The sequence below is a fragment of the Scleropages formosus genome, chromosome 14, assembly GCF_900964775.1.
Source record: "Scleropages formosus chromosome 14, fSclFor1.1, whole genome shotgun sequence".
NCBI classification, from domain to species: domain Eukaryota; kingdom Metazoa; phylum Chordata; class Actinopteri; order Osteoglossiformes; family Osteoglossidae; genus Scleropages; species Scleropages formosus.
The window spans coordinates 810,730-826,306 of NC_041819.1; the positions used below are offsets into that span (position 1 = coordinate 810,730).

General features: G+C 47.7%; 1 protein-coding gene across 1 annotated transcript in view; it reads left to right on the forward strand.

Moving 5' to 3' along the window:
* LOC108918451 (unconventional myosin-X-like) overlaps positions 1 to 15,577 on the forward strand; it is a 90,004-nt gene that overhangs the window by 44,396 nt on the left and 30,031 nt on the right. Inside the window, exons 4-19 of the mRNA XM_018725704.1 lie at positions 2,297 to 2,484; positions 3,081 to 3,215; positions 3,379 to 3,503; positions 3,916 to 3,929; positions 4,146 to 4,230; positions 5,481 to 5,584; positions 6,716 to 6,845; positions 7,883 to 8,001; positions 9,485 to 9,631; positions 9,923 to 10,023; positions 10,598 to 10,664; positions 11,933 to 12,025; positions 12,828 to 12,896; positions 13,892 to 13,974; positions 14,142 to 14,250; positions 14,955 to 15,035. Coding sequence (XP_018581220.1) covers positions 2,297 to 2,484; positions 3,081 to 3,215; positions 3,379 to 3,503; positions 3,916 to 3,929; positions 4,146 to 4,230; positions 5,481 to 5,584; positions 6,716 to 6,845; positions 7,883 to 8,001; positions 9,485 to 9,631; positions 9,923 to 10,023; positions 10,598 to 10,664; positions 11,933 to 12,025; positions 12,828 to 12,896; positions 13,892 to 13,974; positions 14,142 to 14,250; positions 14,955 to 15,035 — 1,650 coding nt within the window. The remainder of the gene's footprint in view (positions 1 to 2,296; positions 2,485 to 3,080; positions 3,216 to 3,378; positions 3,504 to 3,915; positions 3,930 to 4,145; positions 4,231 to 5,480; positions 5,585 to 6,715; positions 6,846 to 7,882; positions 8,002 to 9,484; positions 9,632 to 9,922; positions 10,024 to 10,597; positions 10,665 to 11,932; positions 12,026 to 12,827; positions 12,897 to 13,891; positions 13,975 to 14,141; positions 14,251 to 14,954; positions 15,036 to 15,577) is intronic.

A 15,577-nucleotide genomic window follows, 5' to 3' on the forward strand; every position in this document is an offset into this window, starting at 1 on the left:
GTGTACACTGTGTTGGCTATACTGCCCCACTGTGGGTAAAAGAGATAAAAGGTGTTTCTATAAGACCCCGATGAAGACCCACAGGTGTAGTAACCCAGAGTGTGAAGGTGCACATAACACCATGCTTCCTTTGTTGTGCTCGAGATCTATGTGTGCCTTAGCGGACAGACCAGACAATTGCTTCTCCATCACCCCAACTGCACCAGCCCAACTCCCCACCAACACACACTGCACCTCCCTGTGACTTGAGCGTCAAGGTCATCTTCAAATTGGCATATCCATGCGATCAGAGATCACAGATTGCAAACTGAGGTCATTACATCATAGGATCAGATTGCTTCTCAATCACTGATTCGGGCAGTACAAACCAGATGATTACTGGCTTTTTTAGGAAAAAAATCTAATCTCATTTTTGTGGGTTTTTTTGTAAGCTCCTTAAGTTACATTGTAACACCCGCTCCTTAAGTTACACTGCAGTGTATTTCCATCACATTTATAACCACCCAAAAGGTATTATCACCTTCCTGATATGAGGCGGTTTCCCCAGTGGATTAGACACAGACAAATGTGATAGAGCTATTAAGTAGTAATGATGGAAACGCAAATCAGCTGCTACACAAATCGATTGCCAGGGAATGTATTACATTACATATAAGGTGTTTTGCAGTAAAACATGCAATGTTTTATTCGTCGAAAGCAAGTGGACCTGAAGGTAATCTACACGGGAGGCCACTCTTTTTATTGTTCATTTATTATGGGTTTTGCATCACCATGCAATCAAGATGCTTTTTTTCCAAATATGTATTTTCATTGCTGCTTAATTATTATTGTTAATTTACCCAAATAATTTTCTTTAAAGCAACTTACAGTTTTTAGGTTTTTTTTAAGCAATAGGGGGGTGCGGTGGCGCAGTGGGTTGGACTGCAGTCCTGCTCTCCGGTGGGTCTGGGGTTCAAGTCCCGCTTGGGGTGCCTTGTGACGGACTGGCGTCCCGTCCTGGGTGTGTCCCCTCCCCCTCCGGCCTTACGCCCTGTGTTACCGGGTTAGGCTCCGGTTCCCCGTGACCCCGTATGGGACAAGCGGTTCTGAAAATGTGTGTGTGTGTGTGTGTGTGTGTGTGTGTGTATTTTCATTGCTGCTTAATTATTATTGTTAATTTACCCAAATAATTTTCTTTAAAGCAACTTACAGTTTTTAGGTTTTTTTTAAGCAATAGGGGGGTGCGGTGGCGCAGTGGGTTGGACTGCAGTCCTGCTGTCCGGTGGGTCTGGGGTTCGAGTCCCGCTTGGGGTACCTTGCGACGGACTGGCGTCCCGTCCTGGGTGTGTCCCTTCCCCCTCCGGCCTTACGCCCTGTGTTGCTGGGTAGGCTCCGGTTCCCCGTGACCCCGTAAGGGACAAGTGGTTCTGAAAATGTGTGTGTGTGTGTGTGTGTGTGTGTGTGTGTGTGTGTGTGTGTGTGTGTGTGTGTGTGTGTTAAGCAATACATAAAGATTTACCCATTTATATAGCTGAGGAATTCCTACTGTATCAGTTCAGGGTAAGTACCTTGCTTGAGGGTACTACAGCAGAAGTAGAGACTCAAACCCAGATCCTCTGAGTGGAGGGTTACAACACTGACCACCACAACACCAGCTGAGTTTATTCATGATGCAACTTAGCTGTCCCAAATGTGCCAAGGATTTGTGAAAAATATACATTTCCTGACACCTAAAGATGCTTCAAGACACCATAAAAGTACTGCTGCACTGCAGTAGGTGGAATCCAACTTGCAGCATAGCATGTTGTAGTGTAGTGGGTTTGGACCTGACAGTGTAATGATTTAGGGCCCTGTTGTGTGGTGATTTATGTTGTGATAATGTAGGGGATTAGAAGACAAATGGTTTTAAACTTGGTATCATATTGATTTAGGACCCATTAACATAGAGTGTAAGCACGTTTTAGCGTATAGATATAGATATAGATATACAATCTGGAAGAGTTGTGGTTTAAGACCTGGTGGGCTTGTGATTTTAAACCTGGGCAGGAGGTCATTAGTTATAGATTTGGGCACTGCTCTCTACCTTTAAGAAATGTATGGGGAATTACTGCAGAACCAACAACCAGCTCTATGGGTGCGTGAATCTGTAACAAATTGTGTTGCTTTGACACTGTGGTGATTGATGCCTGGTTGCGGGCCTCAAAGGTCAGCAGTGTTAATTCCACAAGGGACTCTGTTGAAATGGCTAAACATGGAAGAAGCTGAACCATTTTTGATGAAAGAATGATGACAGTAATGTGACTCCCACCCTCGGCAGACCAACATCGGCTCCATCCTGGCAGCGGTGAACCCCTACAAGCAGATCGCTGACCTGTATGACCCGGATGCCGTGGAACTCTACAGCCAACACCACTTGGGAGAGCTTCCGCCCCACATCTTTGCCGTGGCCAACGAGTGTTACCGCTGTCTGTGGAAGAGGCACGACAGCCAGTGCGTCCTCATTAGGTGAGCTGGGGGTCCCACCACTGGGGGTCGTAGGTTCACGTCCCAGAGGAGCCCTGCTATTTTACTTAGCTGACATTAGCATGAGTAAAACCTTCAGCTGTGCATAAACCATTAGATTGCTTTCTGTGTGAAACCTCATTTGTGAGGAGCATAAATAACAGAGTGGTTTTTCACAAACTGTGCTTTAGAACACTTCCTTTGCGTTCTCAGTATGTCTCCCAGCGATTAGACCCCACAGGCATGCCTGCCTATCGATCGGTAGGGTGCAGTTCTCATCGATCGCTGCCTGGCAGCACTGATCTCGATGGTGCTTTTCAGCTGCATCCGCCTTGTCCACCTGTCTGGCTGATGGACGCGCCCCCCAGGGCAGACCACCACACCGTCCATCAGTCTGACATGTAGCTGTAGAGCGATCTGATTGGATAGGACAGTTGGGAGCGAGGCCTGCCGTTGGCGCTGGAGAGGACCTTTCTCCATGTATTTCATTTGGAAGGATGATTTAAGATGTGTCAGTGTATGTTTTTGGTCCCTGTGAGGACTCAGGAGAAAAGCTTTGGGAGTGTTTGGAGGTTAGTGGCATCCCTGTATGTCCACAGTGGAGAGAGCGGTGCAGGGAAGACGGAGAGCACCAAGTTGTTACTACAGTTCCTGTCCGTCATGAGCCAGAACTCGGCCGGAACCCCGCCTTCTGAAAGGAGCACGCGAGTGGAGCAGGCCATTGTGCAAAGCAGGTGAACACACACATACACATACAGATACAGACATCCACAGAGGCAGACACATTTGAAAAGTGAAAAAGAGACTGTCTGGGATCCTAGTCTATTTGTGTGTGTGTGTGTGTGTGTGTGTGTGTGTGTGTGTGTGTGCACACGCATGTTGTCTGTCTGTCTACAGCCCCATCATGGAGGCCTTTGGCAACGCGAAGACTGTCTACAACAACAATTCGAGCCGCTTTGGCAAGTTCATCCAGCTGCACTTCTCCCAAAACGGGAATATCCAGGGCGGCAGTATCATCGACTGTATCCTCCTGTATCTCACACACCAGCACAAACACACACACTCACAGCCATGCAGGAAGCAGCGGGCACATGTGCAGACACACGGGCACACGCTCATGGGCACAGACCAGAGCACACATCCTTGACCAGTTACTGCAAAACCAACATCTGGTCAGTTGACATCAGGGTAGTAGCTATGTTGGTTATCACCATGGCGATATCATCAGTTATCATTGTGGTAGTTACTGTCAGTTATTATTATTCAGTTCACATTTATTGTCATTATACAAGTTTATCAAACTTCAGTGATCCTGGTAGGTACCATCAGGTCAGAGTATTCCATACAGACAGACATATGTTAATTCTGAGAAATTCCGAAAAGCCACATGAATACCAGCCTCTTAGTTCCGTTTTCTTAACCCGCTTCCTCCAGATCTGCTTGAAAAGGTAACCTTCTTCGCCGCAGTGTCCCAATGGCTTTTCCCAGCATGCCGCTGTCCCAGAGTTCTTTTCATCTCAGAGCTTTAAGGATGTTGGAAATGACTGTGCTGAAAGACTGTGGCCGGTGTCACTACAGAGAGGGAACCCAGACCACGGTGTTTCCCAGGTCAGGGGACATGAGCGATTATCGATTCTACTCAAACGCTTTGATCTCCATTGCAGAACCGTGTGGCGCGTCAGAACCCGGGGGAGAGGAACTATCACATCTTCTATGCATTGCTTGCAGGTGCTGACAAGAATCAGAAGGGTGAGTCCCATGCATTGCCCCCCTCACATCCCCCACCCCGACGGTGTGGTCAAAAAAATGATTGAAAATACTTCCATGCTGAGGGGGTGCGGTGGCGCAGTGGGTTGGGCTGCAGTCCTGCTCTCCGGTGGGTCTGGGGTTCGAGTCCCGCTTGGGGTGCCTTGCGACGGACTGGCGTCCCGTCCTGGGTGTGTCCCCTCCCCCTCCGGCCTTACGCCCTGTGTTACCGGGTAGGCTCCGGTTCCCCGTGACCCCGTATGGGACAAGCGGTTCTGAAAATGTGTGTGTGTGTGTGTGTGTGTGTGTGTGTGTGTACTTCCATGCTAAACAACATCCTTCACACACATGTTGTGTCTCAAATAGCCATCTAACCACACAGGGTTGAACTCCGGTCAGAATCTGCTCAGTGGCGTACACTTTCTGCTTTGTTAGCCTCCATATCACCTGCCCACAGAATGAATGCGCTTATCTTCTACTAGAGTTTTACCACAGTAACCACAACAGCATCGATCCAGTGAAATAGGCCATAAAATAAAAGACACTCAGTCCAATGACATCAGTGCCCATTAAATACTTTACATGAGCTGATGCTGTTAGACAGTATTGCTTCACCTGAATTTTTCATTATCTTTAATCTATAAAGTTTAATCCAGGTTTCTTTGCAGTTGAAAGCCCTTTAAATTGGGCTTCATTATGCAGACCTGAAAAATAAGGTTGATCATTACCAGCCTTTGAGAAGTGTGGCCCTGCTGTATGCTGAGGAGATGATCTCATTGCCCCATTCTTTTTATCACTCTGGGTTCTTTCTGTCTATTTTTTGTACGTTCACCATGAGACAACTGCTACAGACATGTCTGTCCAGCTATGCAAATCCTTTGACTCCAGTCATGTGACTTACAGTTGTCCCACATGGTCCTTTGGCACCCGTTAATTCACTTGACAGCAGTTGCTTGTATTTACATATGTTCATTGAGCTGATGCTTTTCTCTAAAGGAAGTTTTATACAGCTGGGTAATTTTTAACTGCAGTATTTCAGGATAAGTACCTTGCTTAAGGGTAAGTTGGAGGTAGGATTCAAACCTGCAACTTTTGGGTTCAAAGGTAGGAGTCCCCTGTTAGTTGGTGCCATGGTAAAGGCACTAGGGTCCCAAGCAACTGGGAAGGAGCATTTTCAAAAAAACTGAAGGGTAGTGCAGCATCTGCACCATCTTCATGGTTGTAACTGGCATCTCCACTGTTCTTCCTGGCAGAGATGTACTTCCTGGAGGAGCCTGAGTGCTACTACTACCTGAGCCAGTCGGGTTGTGTGAAGGACAGGAGCCTGGATGACAAGCAGCTGTTTGACAGTGTCATGGTGCGGGCGCCCTCCGCTAAGGGCAACTTCATTTCCTGGGAATCTACAGCAGATGTTTCACTTGTTGCTTGATGCACGGTGTCCTCCTCCTCCCCTGTCCCCCATTTTGCTTTTCTCCTCCTGGTGAAGGATGTATGGTTCATTAACTTTCTTATTTTAAACAGACTCTTTCCACTGAGGGACACATATGCTATCGTTTGTTATTCTGACAAGAGATTGAAACTGGGAGGGAAGAGGCAATTAAATTGTCTATTTGGCCGTGACTGATAAAACATTTTCCCACTAGAGGGCGAATTTGTTCACGGTGTCTCTATAATTTCTGTGGAAACTGGAATGAGATTTAGTTGGTCCTGACTTACAAACGTTTTGATCATAAGCCCTTTTTGGCTGGTTTACCAACTCAGATAATGAGCCAGGACATCACTCGATATGCCCACAGATACTTTCATAATTGCTTGTCCTTGTTAGGGTAGCGGTGCTGCTGAGACTCTCCTGCAATCATTAGGAACTAGGGTAGGAGGGGTGTACCTGGATGGCACACCAGTCCATTGGAGGATAATCATACATGCAAAGACAGACACTATGGACAATTTAGCGTCACCAGTTCCCCTGAAACAGGTCTTTGCACTGTAGGAGGAAACTGGTGAGAACACAGGAAGAACATACAAACTCCACACAGACTAAGCTGGATTCAAACAGTCCAGGACAGATAGTGATCACGAATAGCAAGATCTGCTTTTAACTTTTCCAAAGGATGGAGAAGATGTAAAAGAACCAGAGTGAAGGTGAACAAGCTGTAGATGAACCTATAGCTTCCACACCACCAGGACTGAGCCCATCAGTGAAGTACTGATTCTCCATCATCCTCCACCTCCATGTAATAGCTCCTGCTCCGAGCTGATGCATAGCAGTGGTCTCTGCTCGAAATTAAATCACTGACACTGTTTATTAAATTTCTTATGATTACGCATTTATTTCTTATGCTTTTATTGGGTATTAGCTCTAGGTCCCAGTTAAATCTGCCACTCGACAACCAGCTGTATATCTTATCATGAACAGGACACACATACTCCAAAGACATGTACACGCTGGAGGGTCTGTGATGCCCCACCCCCACTTTTTCCACTGCAGGAGGCTTTAAAGGTCATGGAGTTCACCGAAGAGGAGATCCGAGACGTCTTCAAGCTACTGTCAGGGGTTCTGCAGCTGGGGAACATCGAGTTCATGACAGCAGGAGGGGCACAGATTGTGACCAAAGGAGGTGCCTGTCCTTCTCTTGTCCTCCCACTCTCACTCATCCATGAGTGATACCCACACCACAGAGTGTGCTGCTGCAGTGTGTGTGTGTGTGTGTGTGTGTGTGTGTGTGTGTGTAAGACTTGTCACAGCAAGTTCACTTTGACGCCAACAAGTCCTGACCCCGTTTCCTCAGAGATGGGAATGAAAAAGGACTGCTGGTATCTGGAACATTGCCAGGTATAGAGCACTCCTGACAGATGCCACCGAGACAAGCTTGGCCCATGATCTGGAGTACTGACTTCAGCTCATTGAGTCAGCATTTGAGCATGGGATCAAAGATAAGCCCTTGACTCAAATCCCTCCAAAATGATGTGGCTCGGACTGACCCAAATTGACCCGACCTGGTGTCGCCTGAGTGCAGGATGACTGAGGCCAAACCAGCCTAACCACACACACGCACACACACACACACACACACACTTTCAGAACCGCTTGTCCCATATGGGGTTGCGGGGAACCAGAGCCTACCCGGTAACACAGGGCGCAAGGCCGGAGGGGGAGGGGACACACCCAGGACAGGACGCCAGTCTGCCGCAAGGCACCCCAAGGGGGACTCGAACCCCAGACCCACCGGAGAGCAGGACCTGGTGCAACCCACTGCGCCACCACACCCCCCCAGCCTAACCAACCCAGTCAAATCCGGTCCATTCTAACCCAACCTAACTTCCCCAACTCAATGAAGACTGACCCAACCCAGACCAACCCAACCCACCCAATCCACTTCAGCCCATTCTGACCCAACCCAGTCAATTCTGACACAAACCGTCCTTCCAAATTCAGGTGATTCCTAACTTAACCCATACCAAGTCAACCTAACTCATTAAAACTTGACCAACCATGAATGACCCATGACAATCCAACCCAACCTAGCTGAAGCTCTCATGTGAAATGATTAGCCTGAGCATCTTCTAGCAGATGCTGCAGTGTGCCTGCATCCAGCTCTGTTCTCCAGAGTGTCTGCATGTGTTTTGTGTGTGTTTCCTGCCTGTTTCTTTGCAGTTGTCAGCATTGTCAGTGACCTGCTGGGCCTGGACTCCTTCCAGTTATCAGAAGTCCTTACCCAGCGCTCCATGATCCTGCGAGGGGAGGAAATTTGCTCCCCACTTACCGTAGAACAGGTGGGGACCGCAGCCTGTTTTTCATCCACCTGTATCCCAGCCTGTCTTCATAATACCCGCCCCCCCCCCCATGCCCAACTACCTTCCTTTCCCATCACAGCCTCGTCCTGCTCAAAACTGTGAGCAGAGGACAAAGGATATGGCAGCTCTAGGGACATTTCACAATTTTTGAGCGTGACTCTTCACCCTTGTCTTCAGCTACCAGCTGAGTGAACCCACTCCCACCAGTAGGGGGAGTCTAACATTTCAAAGAATATAGATATGAATCTTGCTCTGTGTTTTTGTAATGCCTCACAATCCTTTCACGGTAAATTTAGTGTAGTGAATCCATCATCCTTTGTTCTCCTTTGCTTTTTGCTGTCTTCAGCACAGGTCCGGCATGAAAAGAAGTGGCGTTAAGACTCCCGCAAACTTTTGTCAACCCGTGACATGCAGTAAATTAGCGGGAGAGCGTAAAGTTGTGTCTCCTCGGGGTCACGTGCAGAGCTGTGCCGAGCAGTTCGACCTGCCTGACACACGCTCCTGTTTGACAGGACGCAAGAAGCCTTTTCTTTTCTGAAACAAAGGTTCCCAAAGCAGGGTCTCCACAAGGAACCGCAAACTTAGCTCTCCCACTTAATGCAGTGTATTATTCTGGCTGAACAGTCTCATGAGGAGTCTCCAGCTGGGTCAGGCTTTTGAGTCCTGCCCAGCATTCCCCTCTGACCCCAGGACAAATGGGCATTCTCTGAGTCCTATGAGCATGCTCCTGGAATGACCATCACTATTCAAGACCTGGATACTGAATGGTGAATTACAGTCATAGCCTCCCACCCAGCCACCATCTCCCAAGAGCAAGCCTCACCGTCGTCCTGGCAACAATGCCTTTCCTCTGTCCATCTGATTCACCCATTTGCTGGCGCTCCAAACAGTCACCCAGTTGAAATTATTATTTACTAGCTTGGGTGTGGTCTTTCCTGGGGTGTACTTCTGTAGCTGGCATTGATGGATAGACGATTGACGGAGGCTCCGTGTAGTTTGACTGGCCACATGCATCCATATCTGAGTCGGGGGGGCATTCGACACCATACTCTGAGTACATACCTGACTGGAGGGTGACAGAGCAGTGGAGGAGGTCAGGGAGGAGGCACTACAGAGGGGCTCACCTGTCTTCCTGCTTTACTGTTACCCCCCACTGTGTCACTAGGGGCATCAATAGGAATGTAATTTAACTGAAGGCTACTAACTGACAGAGTGGTACACAGCCCAGCATTGTTACTGGTGTTCCACAAACATTGACAAGTCATTTTTGTCACTTGCCACTAAAACAGGTTTGCTGAGGTTTACCCATAACCTCAAACACAAAGACAAGCACAAACATCAAAACACACCAGACATGGATGTGTTTTTACAGCTTTTACTTTACTGATGAAGTGGTTGTCAAGAGCTTGAATTGCAAGATGGTGCTTCATTCTAATGGCATCGTTGGCATCATGATTGACAGGCTGTGGACTCCCGCGACTCAGTCGCTATGGCACTTTACTCACAATGTTTCTCCTGGATCATCATGAAGATCAACCAGAAGATCAAAGGGAAGGATAACTTCAAGTCCATCGGAATCCTGGACATCTTTGGCTTTGAGAACTTTGAGGTGAGGTGGACCAGAAGTTTGCTTTGGTATTTACAGAGGCCATAAGGCTGTATTATGTGACCTGCCAGATTTAAAAAAAAATACTGAATAGAGAATTATGCTGTGATTTCTGACAAGGGATGCTGTGAACAGGCTTGGAACTTTGCAACTAAAATTCAATAAAATAATAAAGCGGAGTAACTTCAGTTAAAATAAAAGTGAACATCATAATTTGTGGAAGTCCTGCTTTTCAATAGCTGAGCAAGTGACTGAGTAAAGGAACAGCTGTCGTGACCTCAAATGGTCTCCTAGGTGAATCGGTTTGAGCAGTTCAACATCAACTACGCCAACGAGAAACTGCAGGAGTACTTCAATAAACACATCTTCTCCCTGGAGCAGCTGGAGTACAACCGGTGGGTGACCTAACCTCAGGACAAACTCAAAGTGATCCAGAACACCAGTTCAGCCATTAAGAAATTGAGCAACATTGTGTTTTTTGTATAGCTCCTTTGGTAAAATTCAAGGTTTTGGTGAAAGTTTGACACCATTTACTGAAGAGATAGACCTGCTGCTGTATGATACCTGCTGAACTCTATGTCTGGGTATAAAGAAGTGAGTCTAGGTGCTGAGGCCTTCAGGATCAGGGCAGCTCTGGGGGTGTAATGCGAGGAAGGCACTGGGGATATGAGCTCTGTTGTGGGAGTGCAGACTGATGTTTGGAGCCAGTAGTGTGAATGGGATGGTTCTTTCCCAGACAGTTATCGTCTTGTGTTTTAAATCTGATTGCTACAGGGAATAGCAAGGCCGGTCACCACTCATTAAGTCACATGAATAGGGAAACAAGACTGGCATTGTGGGCTGTTTCCATTGTGTGTGTGTGTGTGTGTGTGTGTGTGTGTGTGTGTGTGTGTGTGTGTGTGTGTGTGTGTGTGTGTGTGCAAGTAGTGCGTCTCTTCAGCAGCTGTATGTCTTGTGCTCCTCCCACAGAGAGGGTGTGCACTGGGATGCAATAGACTGGATGGATAATGCAGAGTGTTTGGACCTCATAGAAAAGGTGAGAGACCCAGCGAGCAGCGCAGACAAACTGTAATGGTTCACAGGAACATTCTAGAATGTCCACCCAGTACTGATAAAAGAACCGGTTCTGGACTGGTACTGAGATCAATTCACGAGCTTTGGTGAGCCCAAAAAGATGCACCACTAGGGAATTGTAATCCCTAATGCATATAAATGACCTTTTCTGTAATGATGTCATATTTTGGCTTTGACACATATTTCAAAAGTAGTGAAAGTTTTAAGTATTTATTCATCAGTGTATTTAAGGAATTACACACACACACACATTTTCTGAACCGTTTGTCCCATTGGGGGTCGCAGGAAGCCGGAGCCTAACCTGGCAACACAGGGCGTAAGGCTGGAGGGGGAGGGGACACACCCAGGACGGGACACCAGTCTGTCGCAAGGCACCCCAAGTGGGACTTGAACCCCAGACCCACCGGAAAGCAGGATCCTGGTCCAACCCACTGCGTCACCGCGCCTCCCTGTTATTTAAGGAATTATTAAATTGAAATTTTGCTGTAGTTTTTTCTAAACACAAGTAAAATGGTTTTCATTTTCCTTGTACTTCTGTGTCCAGGGCCCTTCATCTGGGGTTCAGGGACCACTTGGACATCTGTGTATGGGCTCTAGAGGGTCCCTGAAGAACAAACCTGCTTTGAAAATAACACAATATATCAAAAAATTACCATGTAATTAGGTTTCACTGTAAATTTCTAGTAGGGGGTGCGGTGGCGCAGTGGGTTGGACCGCAGTCCTACTCTCCGGTGGGTCTGGGGTTCGAGTCCCGCTTGGGGTGCCTTGTGACGGACTGGCGTCCCGTCCTGGGTGCGTCCCCTTCCCCCTCCGGCCTTACGCCCTGTGTTGCCGGGTAGGCTCCGGTTCCCCGTGACCCCGTAAGGGACGAGCGGTTCTGAAAGTGTGTGTGTGTGTGTGTAAATTTCTAAACAATAGTGAAAAAACACTACATTCAGTGCAATATCTTCCTTGCGATTACCGGCATTTTTCTAGGAGAGGTCCTTAGCTTTCATCAAGTTCTTAAAGCTGTCTGAGGCCTAGGAAAAGCTTGAGAGCTTCTGTACTAGTATAAACAGGGTACAGATATGGGTAGCAAAGCAAGGTGTTTAATCCGCTGTGTAATTTTGTGGAGATTAGTCAAAGGTAGGTGTCCCCAGATGACCCTCGCTGCTCAGAACCGGTTCAGTCACTTCCCTGGTTGTGTCACTGCTACGATCTGAGCCGTTCTGCCTCTCTTTGGCCCTTTAGAAGCTGGGCATGTTGGCACTGATCAACGAGGAGAGTCGCTTCCCCAAGGGCACCGACTACACCCTGCTGGAGAAACTGCACAGCCGACACGCTGTGAGTGAGGCGCTCCATGCGCAGGCAGAATGCAGACATGCACACACATACATACACACACACACACACCTCACGCTAGACACACACCCGCAAATGTGCACACATATAATGCACGCAGAAACATAAATGTGGGTGTGCAAACAGAGTAACACCACACACACTCGTGTTGATAAGCTCTTTAATGAACAAACATACCTTTTTCTGTGGCCTGTTAAGCATGTTCAGAGCCTGGGGCTGTTGGGTGATTCAGCCCTATGGGGGTTAATCCCTTCACAGCCCTCAGGGAAATGCCTCCCTCTCATCTCCCTCTTTCTCTCTCTCTCTCTGTCGCTCATCCACGCCCCCACGGCCGCTCACACGCACACAGGCATCAGAGAAAAACGAGCCGCATCCCACAGGGCCGTCGCCCACAAAGGCCACGAAAGCCAGGCCCTCGCCGAACCCGCAGACGGCCCACTGAAAATATTCAAAGCCCTGAAGTGGCTCAAAAAGCCGTTCTGTTCTGTCCTGGACGGGCTCTCTGTCCTTAATGCAGATGACCTGGTGTGAATGTGAGCCTTTGTGCTGAACGTTGGGGACGCCGAGGAGCCAACAGTTGACCTTCTAGTGCTGGACGTCCTGGCGTCCCTGATCTCGCCCTTAACACAGCACTTAGCAGTGAATTTATCATTGTAACTAATCCAGAGTTCGGGTCCAGTGTGACAGGGCACCCAGGACACACAAGGACTGCTCACGCTGTGGAGACCAGAGGGTTTGGGTGTCATGGTTTCACGCAGGGTGCTCATTCTTCCTGTTCCCACAGACTAACCCCTACTATGTGAAGCCCAGGGTCACCGATCACCAGTTTGGCATCAAGCACTATGCTGGAGAGGTGAGTCAGTTCAGGTGCTCACAGCGCAGTGTCCATTTAATCTGCCGTTCGTTCGCTCCCACTCCCCCGTAGAGGTGAGCCTGGTCCCATATTCATCTGCACCACCTCGTTCTAGAGCATTCCACCTGTTTCCGTTTCTTCATCAAGTTCGTTTCCTGCAAGAGGTGATGACGTGCCTCTTTTCAGTAAGACGCATATAACCAGTCCAATCGCAGTCCTTCAGATTGTCCATTAGCCATATCCTGGATGAGGAGCGAAGGAGTTCAGGTCGAAATTTCAGTTGACCAGCACTCCTCAGAGTTTAAAAGTATGAACACTTTGTATAAGGGATGACATCCTCCATATGAATAGGAAATCCACAGATAGGAGCGCTCTCCCACGTCACACTGTGTGTCCAGACCCAGGGTTCAAGAGCCAGTGATGCACCTGTGTGGTTTGTGTGTTCTGACCTGGGCTCATGTGGACCCAAGGAACAGTGACGCATAGAAGCCAACAATCACTGTTCTGTGCACTCCCCCTCATAGAAACACACAAAGAGACACAAACGTACACACACACACACACACACACACATACACATACACACACACACACAAGACCCTTTGTGTAAGGCACACACAGAAGCCCTGGTTTTCACAGGTGTGATATTTATAAAGCATTGTGTTTTTGCTGACGGTGGAGCCCCTATAACCGGACCCCTTAACGGTCCCCACCCGCCTGCTGTTGGACCCTTGGAGGGGAAGGAAATTCTGCAGGGAGGGCTCATGTGGGACAGAACAGTTAAATTTAAAACTGATGAATTAAAATGGCTTTGTTTAGAAATGTACATGTCACAGCCCCTGGTGGCCATGCAGAAGTTCATCTTGATCTTTGACGATTTGCACTGCATGCGCCGAGACCGAACCCTGACCACACAGCGAGCAAGCAGACCTCAGGAGGGGAAATCATTACATGTCCTGGTCCTGAGGAGCATGCCCTGTGTCTTTAACTGCCAGGTCTTGTATGATGTGCGCGGCATCCTGGAGAAGAACCGGGACACATTTAGAGATGACATCTTGAACATGTTGAAAGACAGCAGGTGAGCAGCGCTAATGACTCTTTGGCCGCATGGAAAAAAACAAACAGAAGAGTGAAAAAGCAGCTGCAGCTCTTAATGCCTTTCTTGAAGTACTGGGCTTTAAGCTAATGAAGTCACAGGACTGTGTGTATGTGTGTGTGTACATGTCCTTTGTGTGTGTGTTTCAGGCTGGACTTCATCTATGATCTCTTTGAGCGTGTGGGGAGCCGGAGCAGTGAGGAGACGCTAAAGATGGGCACTGCCAGGCGCAAACCCACAGTCAGCTCCCAGTTCAGGGTAAGTGTCACAGAGGATTGTGGGAAAAGTGGGAAAGTGGATCATGCACATGTGTTGCACACATTGCATACTTTTCTAGGGAATGTGGCACAAGCTTTTGGGTGTAACTCTTACCTACATCAAAGATGAAAAGAATCATAAAAATGCCTCTAGAGAAAGAATGGAACCAACAACTGATGGAAAAGATCAATATAGCTGCCGCTGGGTTGGTTTTGACAAAAGGTATGCTTGTAAACCTGAAAAGCAGGAAGGGACTGGTCAGCTGTGACAATACAGTGACTGATTTTAACATAGTGTGTGTTAAGAGCTGAGTCCTCAGTATGTCGCCACGCATGCCAGTAAAAGGAGACGTGCGGGCAGTTTCTTGCTGTCTGCCCCTCCTTGGGATGGGTCACCCCAGAGCATAGAGGACACATCCGTTCAACATGGTGTGACAAAGCTGGAGCTCGAGATGCCCTGTCTGGTGTTTAGTGGCAAGCCCATGGGTCTTGGTTTTCACGCAGGCTGACTCATTTCATGAGCATTGGCATGTGGACATGGTAATGAGCATTGAGCTGATGGCTCATCACTGGCTGCTTGTTTCTCACATGATCTCAGAACTCATCTGGCCATATTACCCTTCCTTTGTAAGCGATCTCACTTGCCAAAGGAGTTTTAAATGCTATTTTATTGACGCTTTATTGACTGTTCTTTATGTCTCCCAGGACTCCCTTCACTCTCTGATGGCAACCCTGAGTGCTTCAAACCCTTTCTTTGTCCGCTGCATTAAACCAAATATGGAGAAGGTGGGTTCGGTAAATAGGTTTGGCTTAGTCTGTGTGAACTTCACATGTTCTTTCCATGTTTGTGCGGGTTTCCTCACACAGTCCAATGATGTGTGTTTTAGGTGAACTGGTGACTCTAAATTGCCCATAATATGTGTATAACTGAACAAGTATGTGTGATTGTCCTGTGATGTGCGTACCATGCTTCACACCCTGTGCTTCCGGATAAGCTCCAGACTACTGTGACCCTGCAACGGACAAAAAGTTATTGGTAATGGATAGGTATTTGTCCACTTTATTCTTCATTATTCATGCATAGGCATACACTGCAGATTGCTTAAAACACATACACTCCTACCTGATATATTTCTATGTCTGTGACATTCTTTCTGTATATATTGACAATAAATGAAATTCATTGTGTGAAAGAGCTCTACTATGGTAATGCTCAGCTTGTGGCCTTTTGGACTTCTAGCTTTATTCAGTCTCCATCCTCAGGGGTTCTCATGCAGCAAAAAGTCTGCAGTTGTCAAATCTGCTTTTCTCCGATACTTGTTGCATCG